We start from the raw sequence: 22706 nt of genomic DNA, 5'->3' as shown, positions 1-22706 counted from the left end.
TGTTTATAAACACTTCAGTTTTCCATTAAAAAAAATAATTGTTGATTTTGATTTTATAAGGCAGCATTAAAGGATTAGTTCACTACCAGAATAAAAAAAATCCTGATAATTTACTCACCCCCAAGATATCCCAGATGTTTGTCATTCTTTCTTCAGTCTAAAAGAAATAGTTTTTTGAGGAAAACATTCCAGGATTTTTCTCCATATAGTGGACTTCAATGGGGATCAGCAGGTTGAAGGTTCAAACTGCAGTTTCAGTGCAGCTTCAAAGGGCTCTACACCATTCGAGCCGAGGAATAAGGGTCTTATCTGGTGAAACAATTGGTCATTTTCTACAAAAAAAATTATTGCATAATACTCTTCAATCACAAATGCTCGTATTGCTCTAGCTCGACTTCACAAATTACATCACATTGTAATGTCACACGCGGTTAGTTCTTTGCATGTACTCTGGTTAAAAAAAGCAAGGATAGGGTGAAAAACTAATTTTCTTTTCTAACTTCAAAATTGTTGGACATATATATAATTTAATTTTTTTTTTTTTTTTTTTGGATGAAAAAAGATAAGACCCTTATTCCTCAGCTGGGATAGCGTAGAGCCTTTTGAAGCTGCATTGAAACTGCAATTTAGACCTTCAACCTGTTGATTCCCATTTAAGTCCACTATATGGAGAAAAATCCTGAAATGTTTTCCTTAACCTTAACTTCAGAAAAAAATGTAAAATTGATGAAAGAAAGATATGAACATTTTTTTTCTGGAAGTGAACTAATCCATCAATAGTAAAGATTTCCTGAGTAACTGCAAATAATAAATGTCAAAGTTCTTACAGTGTTCATGCCCTGCATTTACTCATGACCTATTGAAATATACCTGTTTAAAATTCTCAGCACATGAGTGTTTCGTGTCAAAGAGAGTCCCATCAGTATGAGAATTGGCGTAGTCTCTGGAGTGCTGTGTGCGTTAGCCAGAACATGGGCTGAAAGAGACGCCTGGAACCACAAAAGGAAGCTTTTTGCTCTAAAACCACCCAGTCCAAAACAGCTAAGCTGTCTGTCAAAAGAACTGCTGTGAAAGAGAAATGCTCAACTTCCCTGTCAGTACACAGATGTACATGTGTGTACCACCTCAAATCCAAGACCCCCTTCTGAGAGAGACTACTTGTTTAACACTTCTGGAAGCAAACCCGGAGAAACAGGGGAATCGTCCAAAAATAGAAATACAAACAGGAATGCAGGCTTTCTGTGGTTTTTGCTGTTGCTAAAGAGCTATTTTAAGTTTTGAACTTTTGAAAAAAGCCACATTTGAATGACATTTTATTCTGATGTTTTACCTTGTGTTTGGGTGTGTGTATACAGATTACCGTGGCAACTTTCAGAGTTGTTTCCATTTTGGTGATGGCTACAGAATGGACCAGTCCATCAGTGGTGGTCATCAACCTGCAGATTCCCACAGCTTCAACACAAACCCACACAACGGCTTCCACATGAGCTGTTCCACCAGCACCTCTTCCACAGGTATACAAATACCCTTCTTTAAAGGGACAGTTCACCCAAAAAATGAAAATTCTCTCATGTTGTTCCAAACCCTTAAAGGGATGGTTCGGAGTAGAATTGACTTCATTGCTATGCACTCCGAAGCCCATGTAAATACCCCATCCGAAGTTTTTTTTACCTTAGTCAAATATTTATGGAGATATTAGAGTTTTTCGAATTGCTTGTTACAGGAGTGAATGGTACATGTGATGTATCTCGTAAATTGCACCACTAAACGTGCAAGTAATCTTACCAAACTTGTACAGTAGTGTAAATAGGTTATGTACTCACAAAACGCTGCATCGGAACATTTGTAAGTCCACCATGAGTGTTTTAAAAACACGTTTTACCCGAGAACTACTAGTCTCAGAAACTACAAGTCGATGTCACTTCCCTGGTTTGAAAAAAGCACGTAAAAGTCCTCCTACTACATCTGTGTGCATGTCAACTTGTAGGAGGACTTTTACGTGCTTTTTTCAAACCAGGGAAGTGACGTCGACGTGTCGCCATTTGTAGTTTTTGAGACTAGTAGGGATCGGCTAAAACGTGTTTTTAAAACACTCATGGTGGACTTACAAATGTTCCGATGCAGCGTTTTGTGAGTACATAACCTATTTACACTACTGTACAAGTTTGGTAAGATTACTTGCACGTTTAGTGGTGCAATTTACGAGATACATCACATGTACCATTCACTCCTGTAACAAGCAATTCGAAAAACTCTAATATCTCCATAAATGTTTGACTAAGGTAAAAAAAAACTTCGGATGGGGTATTTACATGGGCTTCGGAGTGCATAGCAATGAAATCAATTCTACTCCGAATCATCCCTTTAAGACCTTCGTTTATCTTCGGAACACAAATTAAGGTACTTTTGTTCCAAGAGCTTTCTGACCCTGCATAAACAGCAATACAAATACCATGTTCAAGGCCCAGAAAGGTAGTAAGGACATCTTTAAAATAGTCCATGTGATATCAGCGGTTCAACCTTAATTTTATGAAGCTACAAAAATACTTTTTTGTAAGCGCTCTGATTTCATCAGAAAGATCTTAATTTGTGTTCTGAAGATGAAGGTCTTACAGATTTGGAACGACATGAGGGTGAATAATTAATCACAGATTTTTTTTTTTTTTTTTCAAAACGCAGTCACATAAGTCAAATTTTGGCATAATTACTGACAATAAACAAGTTTTGGCCAAAAGTAGTATAGCATTGTATAAAGCACAGCTCACAAAGTCACTTTTAAACCAAGCAGATTTCTGTTGGTCAATACTGCAAATTTGTGACCAGCCTAAACCTTTGGGGAAAATCTTTCTCTTAGTGAAGGTTCAAAACTCTGCTTTTGACATTAGAGCACTATATCAGAGTTTGATTCATTTTTTCCAAAAGCAGTTGAATTTTTTATATTGGCACTAAAATAATGTCTATTATTTCTTTCAAATAAAATAAAGTATCTGTTGCAGAACCAAAAATTAAAACAAGATGCTTACTTCACAAAGCTGTTTTTAGCCATCACTACTTTTGCCCTGGATTTAGTAATGACTGGATAACCATAAATGTAATTAGAGCCTCTACCTCCACAGATTGTTTATTTATTAAGTAATATCACACAATTAAGCACAACTGATTGTCATTATACATTAGCTTTATTTCAGGACAACATTACCAGTAATAGACAACATGGTTAGAAACAGGTCAGCTGATCTGGCTGGTAGTCATTTTTCTTTACATACAAAAATGCATGTTATTTTTTTTATTACACGGCTCTTTGGAATGCTTGATTCTGATTGGTCAGCTGAGACATTTGCAGGTTCGTTCTTTTCAAATAATCACCGCTCCAAAGTAATAACGCATAGCCGGTACTACTTGTATGTTTAAAATCCCTCCGTGCCAACAAAGATTACCGTTTGGCGCCATCTTGTGACAGACACTGGACAACCACATTTAACAATGGAAAATTTCGACATTAATCTATTTAAATTGTCTTACTAACGTACATAGTTTGAATGTTAGTCACGTGGTACTATATCGTTTCGCGGAAGGATAAAAATGTTAATTTAAAACAAATATGCCAATAAAAGGTTTCAAATTCATATTCATGTCCAGTTTTTTCCTTATGTGGCAAGTAGCCGTGTATTAAGCGGGATAATGTACAGGCAGCCGGTAGTTATCGCGAAATAACTTATTTCTGCGATAACTACCGGCTGCCTGTACATTATCCCTTACATGTAGTACTAACCTAAATAAAATATTTCACATAAAAGCGCGTACATACAGTCCACAAGAGAAAATAATAGTTGAGTTTATAAAAATGATTCTGTTCAAAAGTTTACATACGCTTGATTCTTAATACTCTGTTACTAAATGATCCACAGCTGTTTTTTTGTTTTTGTTTGTTTGTTTAGTGGTAGTTGTTCATGAGTCTCTTGTTTGTCCTAAACAGTTAAACTGCCTGCTGTTGTTCAGAAAAATCCCTCATGTTTCTCAGAATACAAAAGTTAAATTTTCTTGATCTTCAAATTTAAAAGTTTTCAGCCCCTGACTCTTAATGCATCGTGTTTCCTTCCAAAGCATCAGTGAGCGTTTGAACCTTCTGTAATAGTTGCATAAGTCCCTCAGTTGTCCTCCGTTTGAAAAGATGGATCTCAAGATCATACAGTCATTGTTGGGAAGGGTTCAAATTCAGAAAAATGCTGAAAAACTAATTAATTTGTGGGACCTGAAGGATTTTTCTGAAGAACAGCAACAACTGTTCAGGACAAACGAGGGACTCATGAACCACTATCACTAAACAAACAAACAAAAAAAACAGCTGTAGATCATTCAGGTAACAACAGAGTATTAAGAATCAAGTGATTGTAAACTTTTGAATGGGGTCATTTTTATAAACTGAACTTATTTTCTCTTGTTGACTATATGTAAATGTCTTTTATGTGAAATATCTTATTCAGGTCAGTACTACATTAAAAATTGCATGCATTTTGTATGATCCCTCTTATTTTGGTAAAAATAACATTTTGCAGATTCTGAAATATGTATGTAAACTTTTGACCTCAACTTTAATTACTAGCTAACATGACATTTTTTTGCACATTCTCAAAATTTAATACAATTATAACACATTATCCCTTGTTTCTTTTTCATAATGCAAAGGTTTCAGCTTGGTACCGGACATCATAGGATCAGGTTGCCAGTTCTCACCAGGCACAGAGGAGAGTGTTTTCTTTCAGGTGGGCGGCTTCGATCGTGGCTTGAGCCAAATGTCATCAGTGTACACAGAGACATAGGACCAGCTTAACACAATTGTCTCCTTTCAGACCAAAACTTTCTTTTCCTACATCAAACTTTTTTCCTCAGAATTCATCCTTTTTATTTCCCTAAAATGCATGGTTGGATCACCTCATTGGACTGAAATATCTGCTTTCTTGACTAAGCAAAAGCTGCTATTCCACAACAAATGAAGGTTAAATGATGAGGGGTTTATGTTGTTAGGTGTTTATTGGTGGATGTTATGAAATTGCGCTTTTTTCACAGTGTTTTGAAAGATGTTGAAGGTCTCATGAGATACTCCCTTGTCGTCATCACGGCATCACTAGCCTTAATAAATCCAGCTGGTCAGCTCAGATCCTGTTGTGACTTTGGAACAGTTTGATAGAACTTCAGAACCACCACAGCTCATCAGTGATGAGTTCCACATTTCCCTCTCAGAGCTCTTTTTTGGATTTGTTGGCTGTTGTGTTGGAAACAATTATTTAGTGTTGCTGTGTTTTGTCAGTGAATGTTTGCAAATGTTTGTATTGCTTTGTCATTTGGTTGTCATCATCCCAGATAAACAGAGTTCTTTATTTTGTAACGGTTGATGGCTTTAATATCTACCACACTTTCAACATATGTATAAAATGTACAGTTTGTTTAATATTAATAATTATGTCAATCTCTGAATCTCTGAAAATAAATGACTCTTGAATATTGCAGTCTAACGCTCATTATTGTATGTTGTAGATCTGGTAATTATGTTGACTGTTTAACTAAATAAATATGGTGTTACTCAGACTCAAATATCATTAAATTCAGTTTAAACACTATAAAATATACTGGGGAATCAAACTGCAAGACATTCTGCAAATTATTCGCATATGTTCCCTTTACTTTTTTTAAGTTTATTAGAACTAAACCTAGCCATATAATGAACTGAGCAAAGAAACCTTCAATTTAATAAGCGATTGTAGACTATTTTTGGGGAGAGTCTGCCCCCTTTTGGAGAGGAAGAGAATCCCACTAATCAAAACTCAAATTTTAAGATAAAGGGATAGTTCATGTTTCCAATAATTACTAAATATCATAAATGAGACCATAGAAAACAGCACCCCAAAAAACTTGAGTAGATATTGTTTAATATAATCAGAGCTCTCCACATTCAGAAGTCTTCAACTTTAAGTTTTAAGAACTGTATCACTTTTAGTTTTATACAAGTCCTGAGAATATAATTATTGAATATAACATTGAAAATTTAATCACCATATTATGTACATGATTATTTAAAATTTAATTTAGACTCTCAAAACTTGAGCTAAATTGACAGTGACAGGAATAAATAGAAGCCCCCACCCACCCCCAAAAAAATAGTAACAGTAAATTCTAACATAAAAGTGCAGTTAGTGTGGGATACAGACATTATCACACAGATGATTAAAAGTGCAATATGTTTTAAACTGTATATTTCAGGGGAAAAGTAACATAAAGCCAGCAAATTTTGTTAGCTGATTAGGAAGTAGCTAGATAATAAAAATCATTAAATTTGATGTTTCAGATATAGTCATTTTCACCCGTAAATGTTCATACTGTAGAGCTCTGGTAATATTGCTTAAGTCTATTTGCCTTTCTTGGCTTTGATCTTGCGGAGGTAGAACTCCAGTTCTTTCCCTTCCAAGATGTATCCGTCTGCTCGGCCACACTGGCCAGGCCTGGACGCAAGACAGGCTGAGACAGTAGAACAGTAAAAAAACAAACTTAGAAGACGTCTGACTAGCGTTGAAAAAATGAATGTGAGACCAGTTTGATAATAAAAATGAGCACATCCTGTGATATTACTAAATCAGTCAGCAAGGATTGGTGCACATACTGTAATGTTTATTTGCTTTGGACCACTGATTGAATGGACTCTAGCTCTAGGTAATGCTGTTGGAAAAAACAACCTCTTGCCAATCATCAGTATAGGAAAGTGGAGATGATTGGGAATGGAAAACTCACCGAGAAGCTTGCCCTGCAGGAACTGATCCTCCAGCAAACTGCTAATCTTGCTCTTCTTCCTGCGTCCATCAATCTTCTTCTGAACCTTCTTTGACCGTTTCTTGTTCAAGACCTCCTCCTCTTCTGGAGTCTGAGGGATGAAGATACATATGTAAATTTACAAAGGCAACTCCTCAAAATACTAGCCATCTCGTATTTCTTTTACACACTTAAAAGAAGGTTTAGATTCTGGTGCTGTACATAGTATGGCTTGTTGGAACTACTGTAGGTCCTGGTCTTTAATTGTATATCTGAACTGAATATTAGAGCTTAATTAGAAAACAATGCTGGTTTATTCTCGCCATATTAACGCAATGTGCATCTAATATGCAATTTAAAGTTGAAAGGTGTGTTTACATTGCTATCAATTAAATCACTGCTCGTTTGTTAATATTATGGCAACACAAACCAGCAAAGCCATTACAAGCTCATCAGAAACCTTGCATTGTAGCAACCATGTAAAGATGACACATTGGAGCTTGTGGTTTTGCAAAAGCTTGTCATTTTATGTGCAATATGCATGCAAGAGTTCATGAACAGTCTGAGCTGGCTTAATCTCTATTAATAGATATGCCTATCTATTTATACTGTGAGATGTGAAATGAAGGACTACCAGCTTTGCCCCTTTCTTGCGTCCCAGTGGAATGGCGTAGTAGCGTTCATACCACTGCCTGAACGGTGTGCTATCCACCAGAATAATGCAGTTCTTCACCAGGGTCTTGGTTCTCACAAGCTCATTGTTGGAGGCATTGTACACAACGTCAATGATCCTGGTTTTGCGAGTGCAACCTGTGAGTTATATAGAGACAAAAATTACATGTACTTTTAATTATTGCCCAAAAAAGAAGAAAAAATGCAGAGAACTTCCAGAGCAGGATTTCACCAATGTCATGTTTGGATTTGCTCGCAGAGAATAAATAATTCACATGGCATGTGTAAAAACTGAAAAAATGTCCATGCAACCCATGAGACAGACATTTAAGAACAGGTCAATTCAACAGTTTTCCCTGCGCAAGCAAATTGTTTTGTTTAACAGTGATGTGTTACATCAGAGACTTCACGCAAAATTTATGAGAAAATTTCCAGGCACCACTTCCATGATCTCAGTCTAAAGGCATTCCATGGTTTTAATACTTCTAAATGCACTGACTCAGTGTCCTGACAACCAATGAAAATATTAGTTAGCAAGGGAAGTTAAAGGGATTGAAAATGCACCAAAACACACCGATTTTGCCTACACATTTAGCAAGTAAGTAATTCAACAAAGCTGGTCAGTTTGTAGTCCTAAAACTTACAAACTTAAATGGGTCATTACATGAGAAATCAAATTTGCCTTGATCTTTTGGCATATTAGAAGGCTTTGTGCCATTAAAACATCCTGCAAGTTTTATAGCTTAAAACGTCCTCCTCATTATAAACAAAGCAACTTATTTTAAAATGGCTTGTTTGGATCTGAGGCGCAAGGTGACGTCACCCAGGTACAAACATTTGCACAAACACTGCCTCCAGAGCAAGACATCGGCAAATAGTGTGTTTTGTAAATGAACGACAGTGTCATTGAGAGTTCACAAAGAAACATTTGTTGAGAGAGGAAGCAGTTCTAGATCTGACTGCAGCTGAATCACAAACGATAAGTAAATTATTTCATAATGCTCTGTCTGGAAATTACAGTTTTTTTAATCATGTTGTCAAAACACTCACATGCAAAAGCGAGGGGGTGTTGATACTGTTTCCTATGTATTGACATCAGCCAATCATAACAGTGGCCAATTCCTGACAAGTCTTTAAAGTCCCACCCCTTAAAAACAGGTTGTTTTATGCTGTGTGTACACCAAATGTGAAGCAAATATTCTAGTAGTAGAATATTTCCAGATTACTCCCAATTAGGGTTGGGAATCGAAAATCGATTCCGATTCTGGAATCGGATACTTAAGATAAAGAATCGGATACTTGTTATAATATTAAAATTTCGATTCCTCGTTTCGATTCCTGGTTGTATTTTTTCCATCTAGTGATCTGCCAGGACCTTCCGCGCGTGCAATCTGCCAGGACTTTACGTGGTAATGTAAACATCAGTCGAAAAGATGGATCACGGTAAGCGTTTAAAAGTGTGTCTACGCTTTGTAAAAACCGAAGACAAATCTACCGCTGCACGCAAACTTCATCTTAGAGATCTGCAAGGGACGGATTTTAGTCCTGCGCCCGCCCACTCCAGAAGGAATATATGTTATTTCGTCCCGCAAAAGCCCACATAAAAGTCACTTATACCCCCGCGGGAAGACAGGTATTCTACTTTATCTCTTGGCTGCATGAAACAAACCCTCCCGGTAATGTAAAGGCAAAGATGACCAGAGTAATAGTAACGAACTCGCGCGTGCCTAATGTATTCATTCTTGTATATCGGAGTCGTACATTAGGCACGCATAAGTCCGCTGTTGATTCACAAACTATTCATGCTTTCGGTGCTCTGATCCATAGTATTTTTGCGTGAAATTTCAAAATATTTGCATAGTTTTCAAAATGAATGTCCTGTGAGTTTTTTATAATGAATGCTTACCCATAGAGGTGGATCTTGTAAGGGTCAGTGGTGTTTAAGCACATATGAGCACCAGCATAAACAGATTTACAATGTATTTACTGTATTTTTCATTTATATGTTTATTTTATAATAAATACAAACAGTAGATATTCAGTCACTTAAGAAAGAGTACTCTGAAGTTGTGAAGAATGTCTGAATTAAATAATTTAGGTGCTTTAAATCTGTATGTGTGTATTCATGTTAAAAAGTTAGAGCAGAGGATTTTCTTTTAAATTCAAAAGTATAGCTTTAATTTAAAGTTTGTTTGATTTTTTTTTTATAACATGCAGGAGAAAAATAAAAAGGCAAAACTAACGTTTAGGTTAATAAAAAAGGTTAAAAAATAAACACCTTTAGAGGAAATGTCAGGCATAGGGGGGCCTTGCAAAACTGACCCGAGAAGAAGGGGGCCCTGATATAAAAAAGGTTGAGAACCCCTGTAATAAAATAATATGTTGCAAGCTAGCACTGAAAATAAACATGTTTAATATATTAATGTTTGACTTTTGTGTTTGTTGTTGTTTTTTTTTACTAAATTGGAATCGAAACTGGGAATCGAAAAGAATCGGAATCGATAAGTGGAATCGGAATCGAAATCGATAAAATTCAAACGATACCCACCCCTACTCCCAATATATGTTTTTCGTGCGTTTTTTTTTTTTTTTTGCTCGAGTTGAAATTTTTCAACTTGCCCAGATAACGCCATATTGTTATTCGCTGCAAACGAGCTACCCAAATTGTGTCATTCGAATTGCCTGGTGCGAACTTGCGTCTATTCGCATTTTTGGATTGACTTTGTAATGATAACTATGATTGCTGCTTTGTACCTATTGTGGAAGTCCCAAATTCGCCGGAAAGCCAAACACTGACGTGTCTGGGTTCACAGCACCATCCAGAGGCGGATAATTATTAATCCTGCACTGATGTGTGTGTTATGTTTTACAACTGTATATACACTGACATCATTTTTTTTATTGATAGCAGCATCTCTGTTCCCATGCTATTAAAATACAACTACCATTACAACTGATTTGAATAGTTTTCTATGCTCCAGATCATAAATTCTAAGCTACAATAATGCCCTCTTCCATTTTCTGATACAACCAGATGTGTTAATAACCTTTTTGCTGACTGGCTTGGGCGAGAACGTGACATTTTCCGCTTGAGTTAATTTTTTTTTAACTTGCATGAGATGTGACTGCAAACACATTGCACATCCAGCACAAATTCACCTCTATTCGGGTCTTTGCATTTACTTTGTATGTAATCTACTCACGTGGATAATTAAATTCGCTTTTTGTGTTCTCATACCAAACAAGAAAGTGGATCACGTCACTCTCTCTAGTTTACTTGCAGAATGTTTTTCGTTTATTAACATTGTAAGTAAACCTCAAGGTACATACACTGTAAAAAAAATTTACAGTGAATTTAATGGTAAATTCCCTTATATACGGTGAAAAACTGTATTGGACATTACATGTAATTTTCCGGTAGTACGCCATTTTTGGAAGTTGTAAAATTTACAGTGAATAACCGGAATTCCCAGAATTTTTTTTTTTTTTTGTTAAAATAATCTTATCAATTTTGTATATTAAGGTTGTATGTTACTCCTAATGTTGTTAAATATTTTTTTTTGCATTATTTCAGTTTCATGTGTGTTAAGATGATAGTGTTTATTGTTTGTGTGAATGACATATGTTATGTGTTAATATTTAAAAGCTGCTTGTGATGAGCTTTGGTTCATCATGTGACTTTCTCATCACTACCTGCATTTGGTGGTTATCAATGTATTACAAAGGTACAAAACAGATTTCAGTACTTTATTAGGTTGGTATATTAACATTAGGCCTATATCAGTTAATGAAATTACGGTATTTAACTTTAAATTTAAGATTAAACTGTAAAACCTAAAATGTTGCAACCTTTTTTTTTTTTACAGTAAAATTCTAGCAACCACAGATGCCGCTTTTTTACCGTACATTTTATGGAATCCTTTTTAGTGTATTAAAATAAAATAAGAAATCTGTGTCATAAACCCTTTCATTTCTTAGTGGTAATGAGATGAATGTAAAAAGTAACACATAAAGGTTATGTGTAATTAATCACAATAAGTATGTAAATATGAATTGCTTTTGGAGTTGAAATAATAGGGAGGAGAAAAGAAAAAGAAGAAAGGGAAAAGAAAAAGAAAAATGATGTGAGTGTGAGATGTGCACTCACACTCAGAACCCCAGGCGAAGTTGCCGCTGTCCAGTCTCAGTGCGCGGTATTTCTTATTGCCTCCCCGCACACGCACTGTGTGAATACGACGAGGACCGATCTAAACAGTTAACAAAATATTATTAAAATGATTTTTATGTACATTTTATGTCATTAACAACATGTTGTATTGAACCACTTGGCAATGTAGACCGTGTCTCTGCAGTCATCAAAACCACATGAAATGACGCACATATCCTGATTATTTTTTGATGCGCGTCACAACAAAACTCTCGCACCTTTGTGTTTGCAGCAGGGCGGCCCAGTTCATGCTTTCTTTTTTTATGGTGGGGCTTCCTTTTCCCTCCAGTTTTACGACGCTTGTGCCAGTTATCCCTGGAGATACCTGAAGAGAACAGGGATGAAAAACACTAATGAATTAACAAATTACATGCACCTACGTCTAATGTCATTGTTTTTTTATTCCTAATAAGAAATAATGTTCTGCTGTTATTTGCAGGAAATAAACTGCGTACGAACTGCAATGCACCTGTCGTGGATATTGCCCAGCTTGATTTGAGTATATGGTTTAATTAATCCGTCATTTTGAAGACTGTGTTTGTAGTGCAAAACTGAAACTGGGCTAAACAGCTGATTACAGCGATAAGCGGTAAGTACAGCAAAAACGCAAGTCTGAGCTAATTATTCACACATCAAAGATTTAATATATATTATGGACATACTGTGATGGTAAATTTAAGGTTTATATAGTGTTAACAGGGCTGAATAAAGACCTGCGTAATTGAGTTTATTCACTCCATGTTACGAAATACTCACCCATTGCTGGGTGCCTTCGACGGTGCTAATTATCGCGAGAATTTGTGCGAGAACATGTCTGAGGCAGCTGCAGCCAAAATACGTAAATAGTGCCATCTAGTGCACTTCACTATTGTTAGTAAAGACAGTGTACAAGACAGTATAAAGCCATGCAAAACAATGAATAATCTTCCACCTGAGAGTTCAAAATGAAATTACACTTTATTTACAATTCAAGTTATTTCAGTTGATGACATAAAGTTCCATAATGCAGAAAATAATAAGACATGATAAGTAATATTAAAACCCAAATTAGATATGAGGTCAGTGGTTTTACCAAATTTTCAGTCCTGATGCCTTAATATAGCTGCACTGCTGAGATTAGCAATGGATAAATTAGTCCATCAAAGGACGGGTGATTCCTCTGCATATCGTGTGGACCAACTCTGTTATAACTTCTTGCTTTTCCTGGTTATATAGCTCTGGTAGTAAAAGTTGCTGAAGAGTAAAATGAGGCTGACGAGGTATGCAAACACAACTATATTCATGGAATCAGGGAAGTCACACTCAGTGAAGAGGTTGTATCCAGTGTGAATAGTCAGCAGGACAAACTGGACCTGTAATGAGAGGTTATTCAGCAGTACTGTTTATGTGTTGTTGTTGTTGTTTTTTTATTGTTATGGATTACAATATTTATTTGGATTTTTTTAATTCCAATAATTTTTTAAACAAGTTTCAACTGGCCATCTACTAAAAGGGTGTCTGTATTAAGAAAATGTATCTTAACAAACAAACCAATACAAATTTGAATAAGTCAAACAAAAGACTCTGATAGACTGAAAGTGTCTTTTCAAATGACCAGATTATTAATATGTGTGTGAATTTACCAGCTGAAGTGAGGTGAGATAGCGCTTCCACCACAGATATTTCTGCATGTGGGGCCCCAGGGACGCCAGGCCATAGTAAGAATACATCACGATATGAACGAAGGTATTCAGCAGCCCGATAAAAAATGCTGAAAGAATAGGCAAAAAAAAAAAAACACCTTACATTTAATGAGCATTATATGTGATATAATGTTAACATAGATGAAAAGTTTAGTCTTTCAGTTTATTAGTTCAGTGTTTTGAATGTGTGTATTTTTACTATTAATTATTTAATCTTAGACATATTTCTGACTTACATTGACCTCCTGCCAAATATTTAACTCCTGCCCACCAGTTGAAGATCATAGTTCCATGATGATACACATGCAGAAATGTGAGCTGGCTGTTCTTTTTCCTCAGGATAAAAAATATCTGAATGTGGAAATTAAGAGAGAAAGCATCTGTCTTTGAACTGCGGTCTACAACAGGTGTAAATACAGTTGAGGTCAAAAGTTTACATACACCTTGCAAAATGTTCATTATTTTACCAAAATAAGAGGATCATATAAAATGCATGGTATTTTTTTTTATTTAGTACTGACCTGAATAAGATATTTCACATAAAAGACGTTTACATATAGTCCACAAGAGAAAATAAAAGTTGAAAAAAAATTACCCCATTCAAAAATGTACATACACTTTATTCTTAATACTGTGTTGCTACCTAATTGACCCACAGCTGGGTTTTTTTTTTTTTCGTGACAGTTATATTTCGTGATGAATATCTTGTTTGTTCTGAACAGTTAAACTGCCTGCTGTTTTTCAGAAAAATCCTTCAGGTCCCACAATTGCTTTGGTTTTTTAGCATTTTTGTGTATTTGAACCCTTTCCAACAATGACTGTATAATTCTGAGATCCATCTTTTCACACTGAGGACAACTGAGGGACTCATATGCAACTATTGCAGAAGGTTCAAACGCTCACTGATGCTTCAGAAGGAAAAAAGGATTCATTAAGATCAAGGGGTGTAAACTTTTTGAACAGAATGAAGATGTGTACATTTTGCCTAAACATCGTTGTTTCCTTTTGGAGCATCAGTGTGTGTTTGATCCTTCTGTATCGTACAGTCATTGTTAAATAAATAGGGTTCAAGTACACAAAAATGCGTCTGTTCAGGACAAACAAGAGACTCATGAACAACTATTGCTAAACAGAAAAACAAAACAAAAAAACACAGCTGTAGATCATTCAAGTAACAAGAAAAGAATCAAATGTATGTAAACTTTTGAACGGGGTCATTATCGATTCAATTATTTTAGTAAAACCACCAGATTCTGAAAGGTGTATGTAAACATTTGACCTCAACTGTGTGTGTAATGATTGTTAAATAAGTCAAACTTACTGTATCACTAAGCTCAATGACTTTAGAGAAGAAGAACCACCAGCATACACTGGCCATCTAAAAGACAAGTACAGTAATATTTAGGAAACAAATGCATGTTTTTATTGGTAATGTAATTATAATGCAAAAAAAAAAGATAAATTTAAGTATAATTTTTAAAACAGCCATATGATTCCCTGACCACCAGTAAGCTAAACAAAAAACTAAGACAGACATAATCACCCTCATTCCTAGTGGACTGGGGCTGTAGTCCACAGGCTGACACAGATAACTGTAGTTTGCCAGCCAAGATGTGACCAAGAACTGTGGGGGGGGAAAAAAAAAAAAAAAAAAAAAAAGATTTTAGATTTGATGACTAGGGTATTTTAACACAAGACTTGGACTGAATTAGATTATGTATTGAAGTACCTCATGGAACATGTAAATGGACAAACCGATCATGGCAAAGTTGTACACTATAAGCACTGCTTTTAGGTTCACTGGTTCTTTGTGTTTCATAAGCTTGGGCCCGATCCAAATAATAACAAGATAGCACAAAAATATACAGATGATCGGTACAGGAGAGTAGACTAGAAGCCATGGGTCCGTCCGCTTGTCTGAAATAACATTATAGAAAAAAATGAGATCATTATATTCATATTTTATCAGGAAACGTTTTATGCACTCGCACACAAATACTACTCCATGTAGATAGTACAGTTAAATACAAGGTATAAAATAAATCATGCTTAAAAACTTATGAAAAAATAAATCATACCGCCATTCTCAAGAATCCAGCGATGCATGGATTCCATTCTCTGCCATGTTGATTCCATTGTGGACGCTAATATAGGATTGCTTTATAATAAAGAAGTCTGGAATAGCATTTACTGTAGCAGAAGAGAAAACACGTAAAAAGAAGAGTTATAAGATCTGACATGCAAAGAGTGCATTCCTTCTTCGTTGGAAACAAGTTTTGCAACAAACTGATTTGAGGCTTGGTCTTTGAGTGACATGTCAAAAAATATATATTGTGCGGTTTCATTATCAACAATTATCTTATTATCCGTGTTTGGATTATTTTAATTTGCAATCAACATACATTCACCGGTGAACTTACCTGAGGAAAGTACAACTTTATCGCACTCTGTTGAAGATTTTAGTCAGTCAGCCCCACAGTTAGATGGGAACTTTGAACTTCACACAAACACACCAATTGTTATGCAGGAGTACACATAACTATTGGAGAAAAACTGGACTAGTAACTTTGGACTACACCTAGTTTTCAACTCGCATTTCAGTTAAAAGTCCCAGTGCGGTTAAAAAAACAGATACATTAATCTGAATTTTAAACAAATAGGCCAAATGATAAATTTAACTCCAATTTAAAGCTATAAAGTATTTTTCCACAAGTGTTATATAAGAAATAATCCCAGGTTTGTTAGAAAAATATATACCTCGACTCTTATTTTGACACTCCAGCATCAGAGAGGGAAGTATATTCAAGGCGCAGAGAATTAAATGAACATGATGATGTAAATTAATTTATCTGTCTGGGTACATGCTGATAAATTAAAACTATGCTGCAAAAAAAGAGAGATTTATCAAGATGTGTTATGAAATTAGGTCAGATTTATTAAAAGAAAAACAGTTCATATTATACATTTATTATTTATTTAAAAGCACAACTTCTAAAAACTATCCCTCTTTAAATATAACACACATTATCTACAGCTTTAATGTTCTATGTGACTCTCTTGACATAGTAGCAAAATTACATGATACTACATATTGACTACATATATCAAAAAATTGTGAACCTTAATATACAGACAAGCTTTTGTCAACAGTTTTGGCTTCTGGCTGTTGTCTTAGATGTAGAAAAGAATTTACTGATGCAGAGTTGTTTGGGTCCTTTACTAGTAGCAGCACCCTTAGGCTTTTTTATTTTGTTTGACCGTTTCTCAGGGCTGGACTTTCTCTTCTTCTCCTGAAAAAGTGAAAAATGTCAGAATAGAGGGTTTGCACCTACGTCAAAGTTTGTCAGTTACCTGGATACGCGGCCATATTGGCGATACTTGGATGTAAACAATAGCATGGATTGCACGATTAATGTACTACTGAATGACAAATTAAAGGGTTGTAAAGATATGTATGAGAAGTTTTAATTAAGATATTATCCTAATATTACACCTAACTGAAAGAACTAACACGTATGTTGATTTTCTTACCCTGGAAATTCTGGCTCAGTTTGGCCAACCACAAACACCTTCTGTTCCTCAGTTTTTTGCAGTCTTCACCTTAATTTGTTATAACTTTTGGCAAAATATAGTAATCCAAATGTTGTTTCCAGTTGGGCCGATTTGTATAGACCAAAACATGACAATAAATGACCATTTTCAGCAGCAATAAGCGAAATATGCGAGTTTCGTTCAGTTCAATGCCATGGTTTACATTCAGTGGCCGCAAATATGGCCGATTAATGACGGTGAAAATCGTGAAAACCTCTATATCAATAATAAATATACGAAAATACTAAACAGTGCAAAATACAAAGCACCTGCAAACCTGGGAAACTTACCTTGCTGTCCACTTTGCTTGAAGATTCATAGAGCTTCATAATCTGTGTAATTTAATATACAAGATCGTTACATACATATGACAGTATCAACAAGTATAAAAAAGTATTTTCAAAAATATTAATTTCTTGTACACACAAACGTTTTTTTAAATGTTTTAGTTTACACCACTGGTTAGTTTAGCTTTGCTGTGACATACATGAAAATACACACAACCTTTTTAACCCCAGTGGATACAGCTGCCTCCTTCAGAGCAGATTTAGTGAGCCAGCAGGTCTTCTGCTCTAGCTCTCTTTCTGACCAGTCAGACACACGCACGGAAAAGACAATATAGGTTTGATGGATGTGGGAGAAAATATGCACCACCTGACAGAGAACATAAACATGGATGACTATCAAACAGATGCATTGTAACTAAACATGCACATCATTGCCAAAGACGCAAATCATATTTCTATTGAGTAAATTTAGATCAGTTTCGTGTTTGGGAAAAACACCCACCTCTCCCACAAACTGCACTGAGTTTGCATCCAGAGTTTTTTCCAGCAGTTTTTGCATCATGTCACATATCAAGTCTTTATATTTATTCTCAGAGACATCAGCCTCCAAAAGCATGCTGGGTAGCTCCCACATCCCTGCCAAGAGACCTGCAACACATCCATGTAAACCAAAATCATATTTTTTCATGATATTTTCAAGTTATTCAGTTGTTCTTATTCACCCAGTCAAAACTATTGTTTGACCTTTGCTTGGTCTTTGAGTGAGCAGATACTCCATCTCTTCTCCGGCTCGCTGATGTTCAACTACACAGGTTAGGGTTTGCTCCACACGTGGAGCCTTTTTAACAGGTTTTCTTGGATAATTCTGCACCCCGAGCTGAGGGTCCCAGTCCTCAGATAGACACAAGCCACAGCTGCCAGCAGCCACTGTCAGAGAATGTGAACATACATTAGACACTGCTTTTGATCTGAAGAGCTGATGTATGAATAAAGAGAAAATTTGTGACCCTGGACCACAAAATCAGCCATTTAAATTGATACATCATCTGAAAGCTGAATAAATAAGATAATGTATGATTTGTTATGATAGGACAATATTTTGCTGAGATACAACTATTTGAAAATCACCTTTAAAGTTGTCCAAATGAAGTTCTTAGGAATGTATATTAGTGATCTTAAGTTTGATATATTTATGGTAGGAAATTTAGAAAATATCTTCATGGAACATAATCTTTACTTAATATCGTAGCGATTTTTGGCATGAAAGAAAAATCGATAACTTTGTATTGTTGGCTACAAATACACTCATGCTACTTATGACTGGTTTTGTGGTCAAGGGTCACTTTTTGTCTTCAACAGAAGACTTTACAACTTACAACAATTCTCTATGTCAGGAACTGAGGTGTTGAGCTTTGAGGCAAGTTTACTTAGTAGTCTTTTGGAGTCAGTCTCTTGTTTAATGCTCACCTACAGTATAGAAGAGATCAAATCTGATATGTAATAGGTCATAAGACAAGTGTTTTGGTGAGAGCTGTTCAGCAGTACCTTCCTAAAGGCATGACAGTGGGTTTGAACTGGACACTGGCTGCACAGAGGGGATTTCGGAGTGCAGACTCTGGCCCCTAATTCCATCATAGCCTGATTGAAGTCTCCGGGTCTCTCTGGGTCAACAAGTGTGTCAGCAATTTTCCTGAAATACAGCAATAAATATAATATAATAAATAAATAATATAAATCTAAAATTTTACAGCTTAGATGCAGATTTGCTTAACAGTACAACAACTTGATGTATCTTTCAGTACCACAAAGCATCTGTTACAGCAGGACTAGTGCTGTCTGCTCCTATGGCTCGAACACGACACAGAACTCGAATGACATTTCCATCAACTGCACCTGTGACCTAGAGAACAACAAACACTATTGCATCAAATAAATGAACAGCATTTATTTGAATATATTCACAGTATTTAATTTAATATCCTGAAAATACAATGTCCAAATTGATCAAGTACATTCATTCTATTAAAGGAGTAGTGCAAAAATGTCTTCATGATCAATTAACTTCTCACAAACATGCAGCTTTTCACTTCACAAGACATCAATTGATGGACTGGAGTTGTGTGGGTCACTTGTGGATTATTGTGATGTTTTATCAGCTGTTTAAACGCTCATCTGGGTGGCACCCATTCACTGCAGAGGAGCCATTGGTGAGCAAGTGATATAATGCTACATTTCTAATCTACATCTTGGCCTGAGAGTGAGCTATTTTTAGTGAACCATTTCTTTAAGAACATGGTCCAAATCAAATTTATCAACAAAACAAAGTTACCTGTCCAAGTGCTATGGAACCGATCGCCCCAGCGGTGTAACGTCCAACCCCAGGCAGCTGTTTCATTAGCCCTGCTGTGGTCTTTGGCATCTGTCCATCCAGTTCTGATACTACCTATTGTAAGAATCAACATGTATGTTGTGCAGATTACATACAATTGAAGTCAAAAGTTTACAAACACCTTGCAGAATCTTCAAAATGTTCATTATTTTACCAAAATAAAAGGGATCATACAAAATGCATGCTATTTTTTTATTTACTGTAGTACTGACCTGAATATTTCACATAAAAGACGTTTACATATAGTCAACAAGACAAAATATTAGTTGAATTTATAAAAAAAAAAATGTACCCTGTTCAAAAGTTTACTTACACTTGATTCTTAATACTAAGTTGTTACCTGAACGATTCACAGCTATTTGTGTTTTATCTCATGATACTTGTTCATTGTTTGTCTTGAACTGTTAAGCTGCCTGCTGTTCTTCAGAAAAAATCCTTCAGCTCCCACAAATTCTTTTGTTTTTTTAAGCATTTTTGTGTATTTAAACCCTTTCCAAGAATGACTGCATGATTTTGAGATCCATCTTTTCACACCGAGGACAACTGAGGGACTCATTGCAGCTATTACAGAAGGTTCAAACACTCACTGACGGTTTTGGAATGAAAAACCATGCATTAAGAGCCAGGGGTGTAAACTTTTGAACAGAAAGAACGTGTACAGTTTTCATATTTTGCCTTAAAGGAGTACCGGTAGTTAACTTTCAGAACAAAAATTTACAGATAATGTACTCACCCTTGTCATCCAAGATGTTCATGTCTTTCTTACTTCAGTCGTTAAGAATTTTTTTTTTTTTTGAGGAAAACATTTCAGGATTTCTCTCTATATAATGGACTTCTATGGTGCCCCCGAGTTTGAACTTCCAAAATGCAGCTTCAAAGGGGTCTAAACCATCACAGCTGAGGAAAGAAGGGTCTTATCTAGCAAAACGATTGTTATTTTCCCAAAAAAATTACAATTTATATACTTTTTAACCTCAAATGCTCATCTTGTCTAGCTCTGTGTGTACATTGTGTAGGCATTAAAAACTATATAAATTGTAAATGTTTTTAGAAAATAACCGATCATTTCACTAGATAAGACACTTCTTCCTCGGCTGGGATCGTTTAGAGTCCTTTGAAGCTGCATTTAAACTGCATTTTGGAAGTTCGAACTCGGGGGCACCATTGAAGTCCACTATATGGAGAGAAATCCTGATATGTTTTCCTCAAAAAACATCATTTCTTTACAACTGAAGAAAGAAAGACATGATCATCTTGGATGACAAGGGGGTGAGTAAATTATCTGTAAATTTTTCTTCTGAAAGTGAACTCCTCCTTTAATATCATACTTTTTTTTTCATTAAGTACTGCCCTTCAGAAGCTACTTTCATGTTTCCCAGAAGACAAAATAAGTTATACTTACCCTGATCTTCAAATTCAATAGGTTTTCACTCCCCAGCTCTTAATGCATTTTGTATGATTCCTCTTATTTTTGTAAAATAATGAATAATTGAAGATTTTGCATATTACATAAATGTAGGAAAGTAAACATCTAAATCTTATTTAAGTTTAACATTATAATGTTTAAACTTACTTTCTGAGCACCTTCATGCAGCCTGCGTCCTCGAGAGTAGTATCCAAGACCTGCCCACATTTGGTTCACTTCCTGCAGGGAGACAATAATGCACTGCTGTCAGATGCTCACTATGTAACTTTCTGTTTATTTTGTGTATGTCTATGGATTTAACTATCACCTCCAGTGTAGCTGCAGCAAGTTTTTCCACAGTGGGCCATCTCTAAAAATAAAGACGCAGAAAAAGCATAAAATGTGGCATTCCAGAGGTACTGTGAGAAGAAGTCAGTGAGAAGAAGTCGCCTACCTTCATCCATCTGTTATAGTAGTCTATCACTGTGGCAACTTGAGTCTGCTGTAACATGATCTCTGAGACCCACACTGAGAACAGCAACAGAGTTTTTTTTTTGTTTTTGTTTTTTAAATAAATATATTTACATTTTAGGTTATGATCAACATTACATTAAAATAACTTTTTTTCATACCTCCATATGTCCTAATATTAACATCTGGCTCTGTCATAGCCTGTAAAAATGATTGTAAAAAAGACTGATCTCATTTCAAAGTCTTATTTTGACATTTTGTAATAGGGTTTGTAATAGTATTTCCTTCATTCCGAGTCATTAGATTAGCCACTGACACAAATAACCCTCAAGCATTTAACACACTTCACCCCACAGACATATTTGAGGAAAAATGCAATAATTTAATTGAATAATTCACTTTTAATCTTTAACTAAATAATTCATGTATTTTTGTACACAGACAATTTACCATTATGATACATATTTAGGCCTACAATGAAACATTTTCTTCCTGCAATGCTTTAAATGTGCTTTAACAAGCATTGGAATGCTGATAACTTCTCATGAGCATCTCTCAGGCTGTAGGTGTATGTTATGGGCCCAAAAAGCATGGTCATGTGACAAAAAACTATAGGTTATTTACTAATTAAGAATATCAGATTCCCTTACCAGTGACCTCCAGGGAAGCTCTCTCTTATTTTGATCATACCACTGCAGAAGTTGAGAGCGGAAAAGAGAGATTTCAGTTGGATCATGGAAAAAGTGGTATGATGAGGGTTCAGTTTCAGATGGTTCCTCTGGTGGGAATAAGAAATCAATACAAACTCAAACATTATAACATTTTAAAGGCAAACATCGAGTTGCCTTGATATATAAAGCACACACAGAACCACTCACCTTCTTTAATGGCAGGCTTTGATATCTTCTTCTTGGATTTGATCACCTCTGTGTTTTCTAGAGCTGCTCTCTTTCCCTTCTGCACTGCAGATCTTAACCTGCTCATAGTGCTTAACTAATCTTTCACTAACTAATAAACCTGCTGTGGGACACTTAAAACTCTTTACTTAAACTGTAAATTAAAATCAAGCACAAACTTATCTGCACATGGTCGCTATTATTGAACAAAGTACAACGAATAAAACACCAGAAGGTTAAAAATCCTAGATTAAAAACGACATGTATTACAGTAAGAGACGAGCATGTTTTCACAACATGCAGCA

At 35.6% G+C, this 22706-nt stretch overlaps 4 protein-coding genes across 4 annotated transcripts in view; 1 reads left to right on the top strand and 3 right to left on the bottom strand.

The window, feature by feature from the left end:
• Positions 1–5502, top strand: part of LOC141287714 (zinc finger protein GLIS1-like) — a 67590-nt gene extending 62088 nt beyond the window's left edge. Inside the window, exons 9-10 of the mRNA XM_073819851.1 lie at positions 1356–1514; positions 4687–5502. Of these exons, the coding sequence (XP_073675952.1) occupies positions 1356–1514; positions 4687–4820 (293 nt within the window). The 3' untranslated portion in view covers positions 4821–5502. The remainder of the gene's footprint in view (positions 1–1355; positions 1515–4686) is intronic.
• A 408-nt stretch (positions 5503–5910) lies between these two features.
• LOC141287143 (small ribosomal subunit protein eS8-like) lies at positions 5911–12485 on the bottom strand. The gene is made up of 6 exons (XM_073819275.1): positions 12437–12485; positions 11899–12005; positions 11621–11720; positions 7436–7611; positions 6784–6913; positions 5911–6513 (listed from the first exon to the last, which is right to left on the bottom strand). The coding sequence occupies exons 1-6, from the start codon at positions 12438–12440 to the stop codon at positions 6404–6406; spliced, it is 627 nt and encodes a 208-aa protein (XP_073675376.1). The 5' UTR covers positions 12441–12485; the 3' UTR covers positions 5911–6403.
• Positions 12486–12864: 379 nt separating this feature from the next.
• Positions 12865–15926, bottom strand: LOC141287141 (very long chain fatty acid elongase 4-like). The gene is made up of 8 exons (XM_073819274.1): positions 15783–15926; positions 15441–15552; positions 15092–15279; positions 14906–14986; positions 14684–14740; positions 13599–13713; positions 13303–13430; positions 12865–13032 (listed from the first exon to the last, which is right to left on the bottom strand). The coding sequence occupies exons 2-8, from the start codon at positions 15496–15498 to the stop codon at positions 12865–12867; spliced, it is 795 nt and encodes a 264-aa protein (XP_073675375.1). The 5' UTR covers positions 15499–15552; positions 15783–15926.
• A 373-nt stretch (positions 15927–16299) lies between these two features.
• LOC141287139 (adenine DNA glycosylase-like) lies at positions 16300–22592 on the bottom strand. The gene is made up of 15 exons (XM_073819272.1): positions 22384–22592; positions 22156–22283; positions 21667–21706; positions 21489–21562; positions 21363–21404; positions 21203–21274; positions 19570–19683; positions 19043–19140; positions 18786–18930; positions 18617–18707; positions 17985–18167; positions 17743–17888; positions 17458–17607; positions 17244–17285; positions 16300–16652 (listed from the first exon to the last, which is right to left on the bottom strand). Exons 1-15 carry the CDS (start codon positions 22487–22489, stop codon positions 16506–16508), a joined length of 1578 nt encoding a protein of 525 aa, XP_073675373.1. The 5' UTR covers positions 22490–22592; the 3' UTR covers positions 16300–16505.
• Between the last annotated feature and the right edge of the window lie 114 nt (positions 22593–22706).

The sequence above is a fragment of the Garra rufa genome, chromosome 15 (genome assembly GCF_049309525.1).
Source record: "Garra rufa chromosome 15, GarRuf1.0, whole genome shotgun sequence".
Lineage (NCBI taxonomy): Eukaryota > Metazoa > Chordata > Actinopteri > Cypriniformes > Cyprinidae > Garra > Garra rufa.
This window is presented reverse-complemented; position numbering and strand designations above follow the sequence as displayed.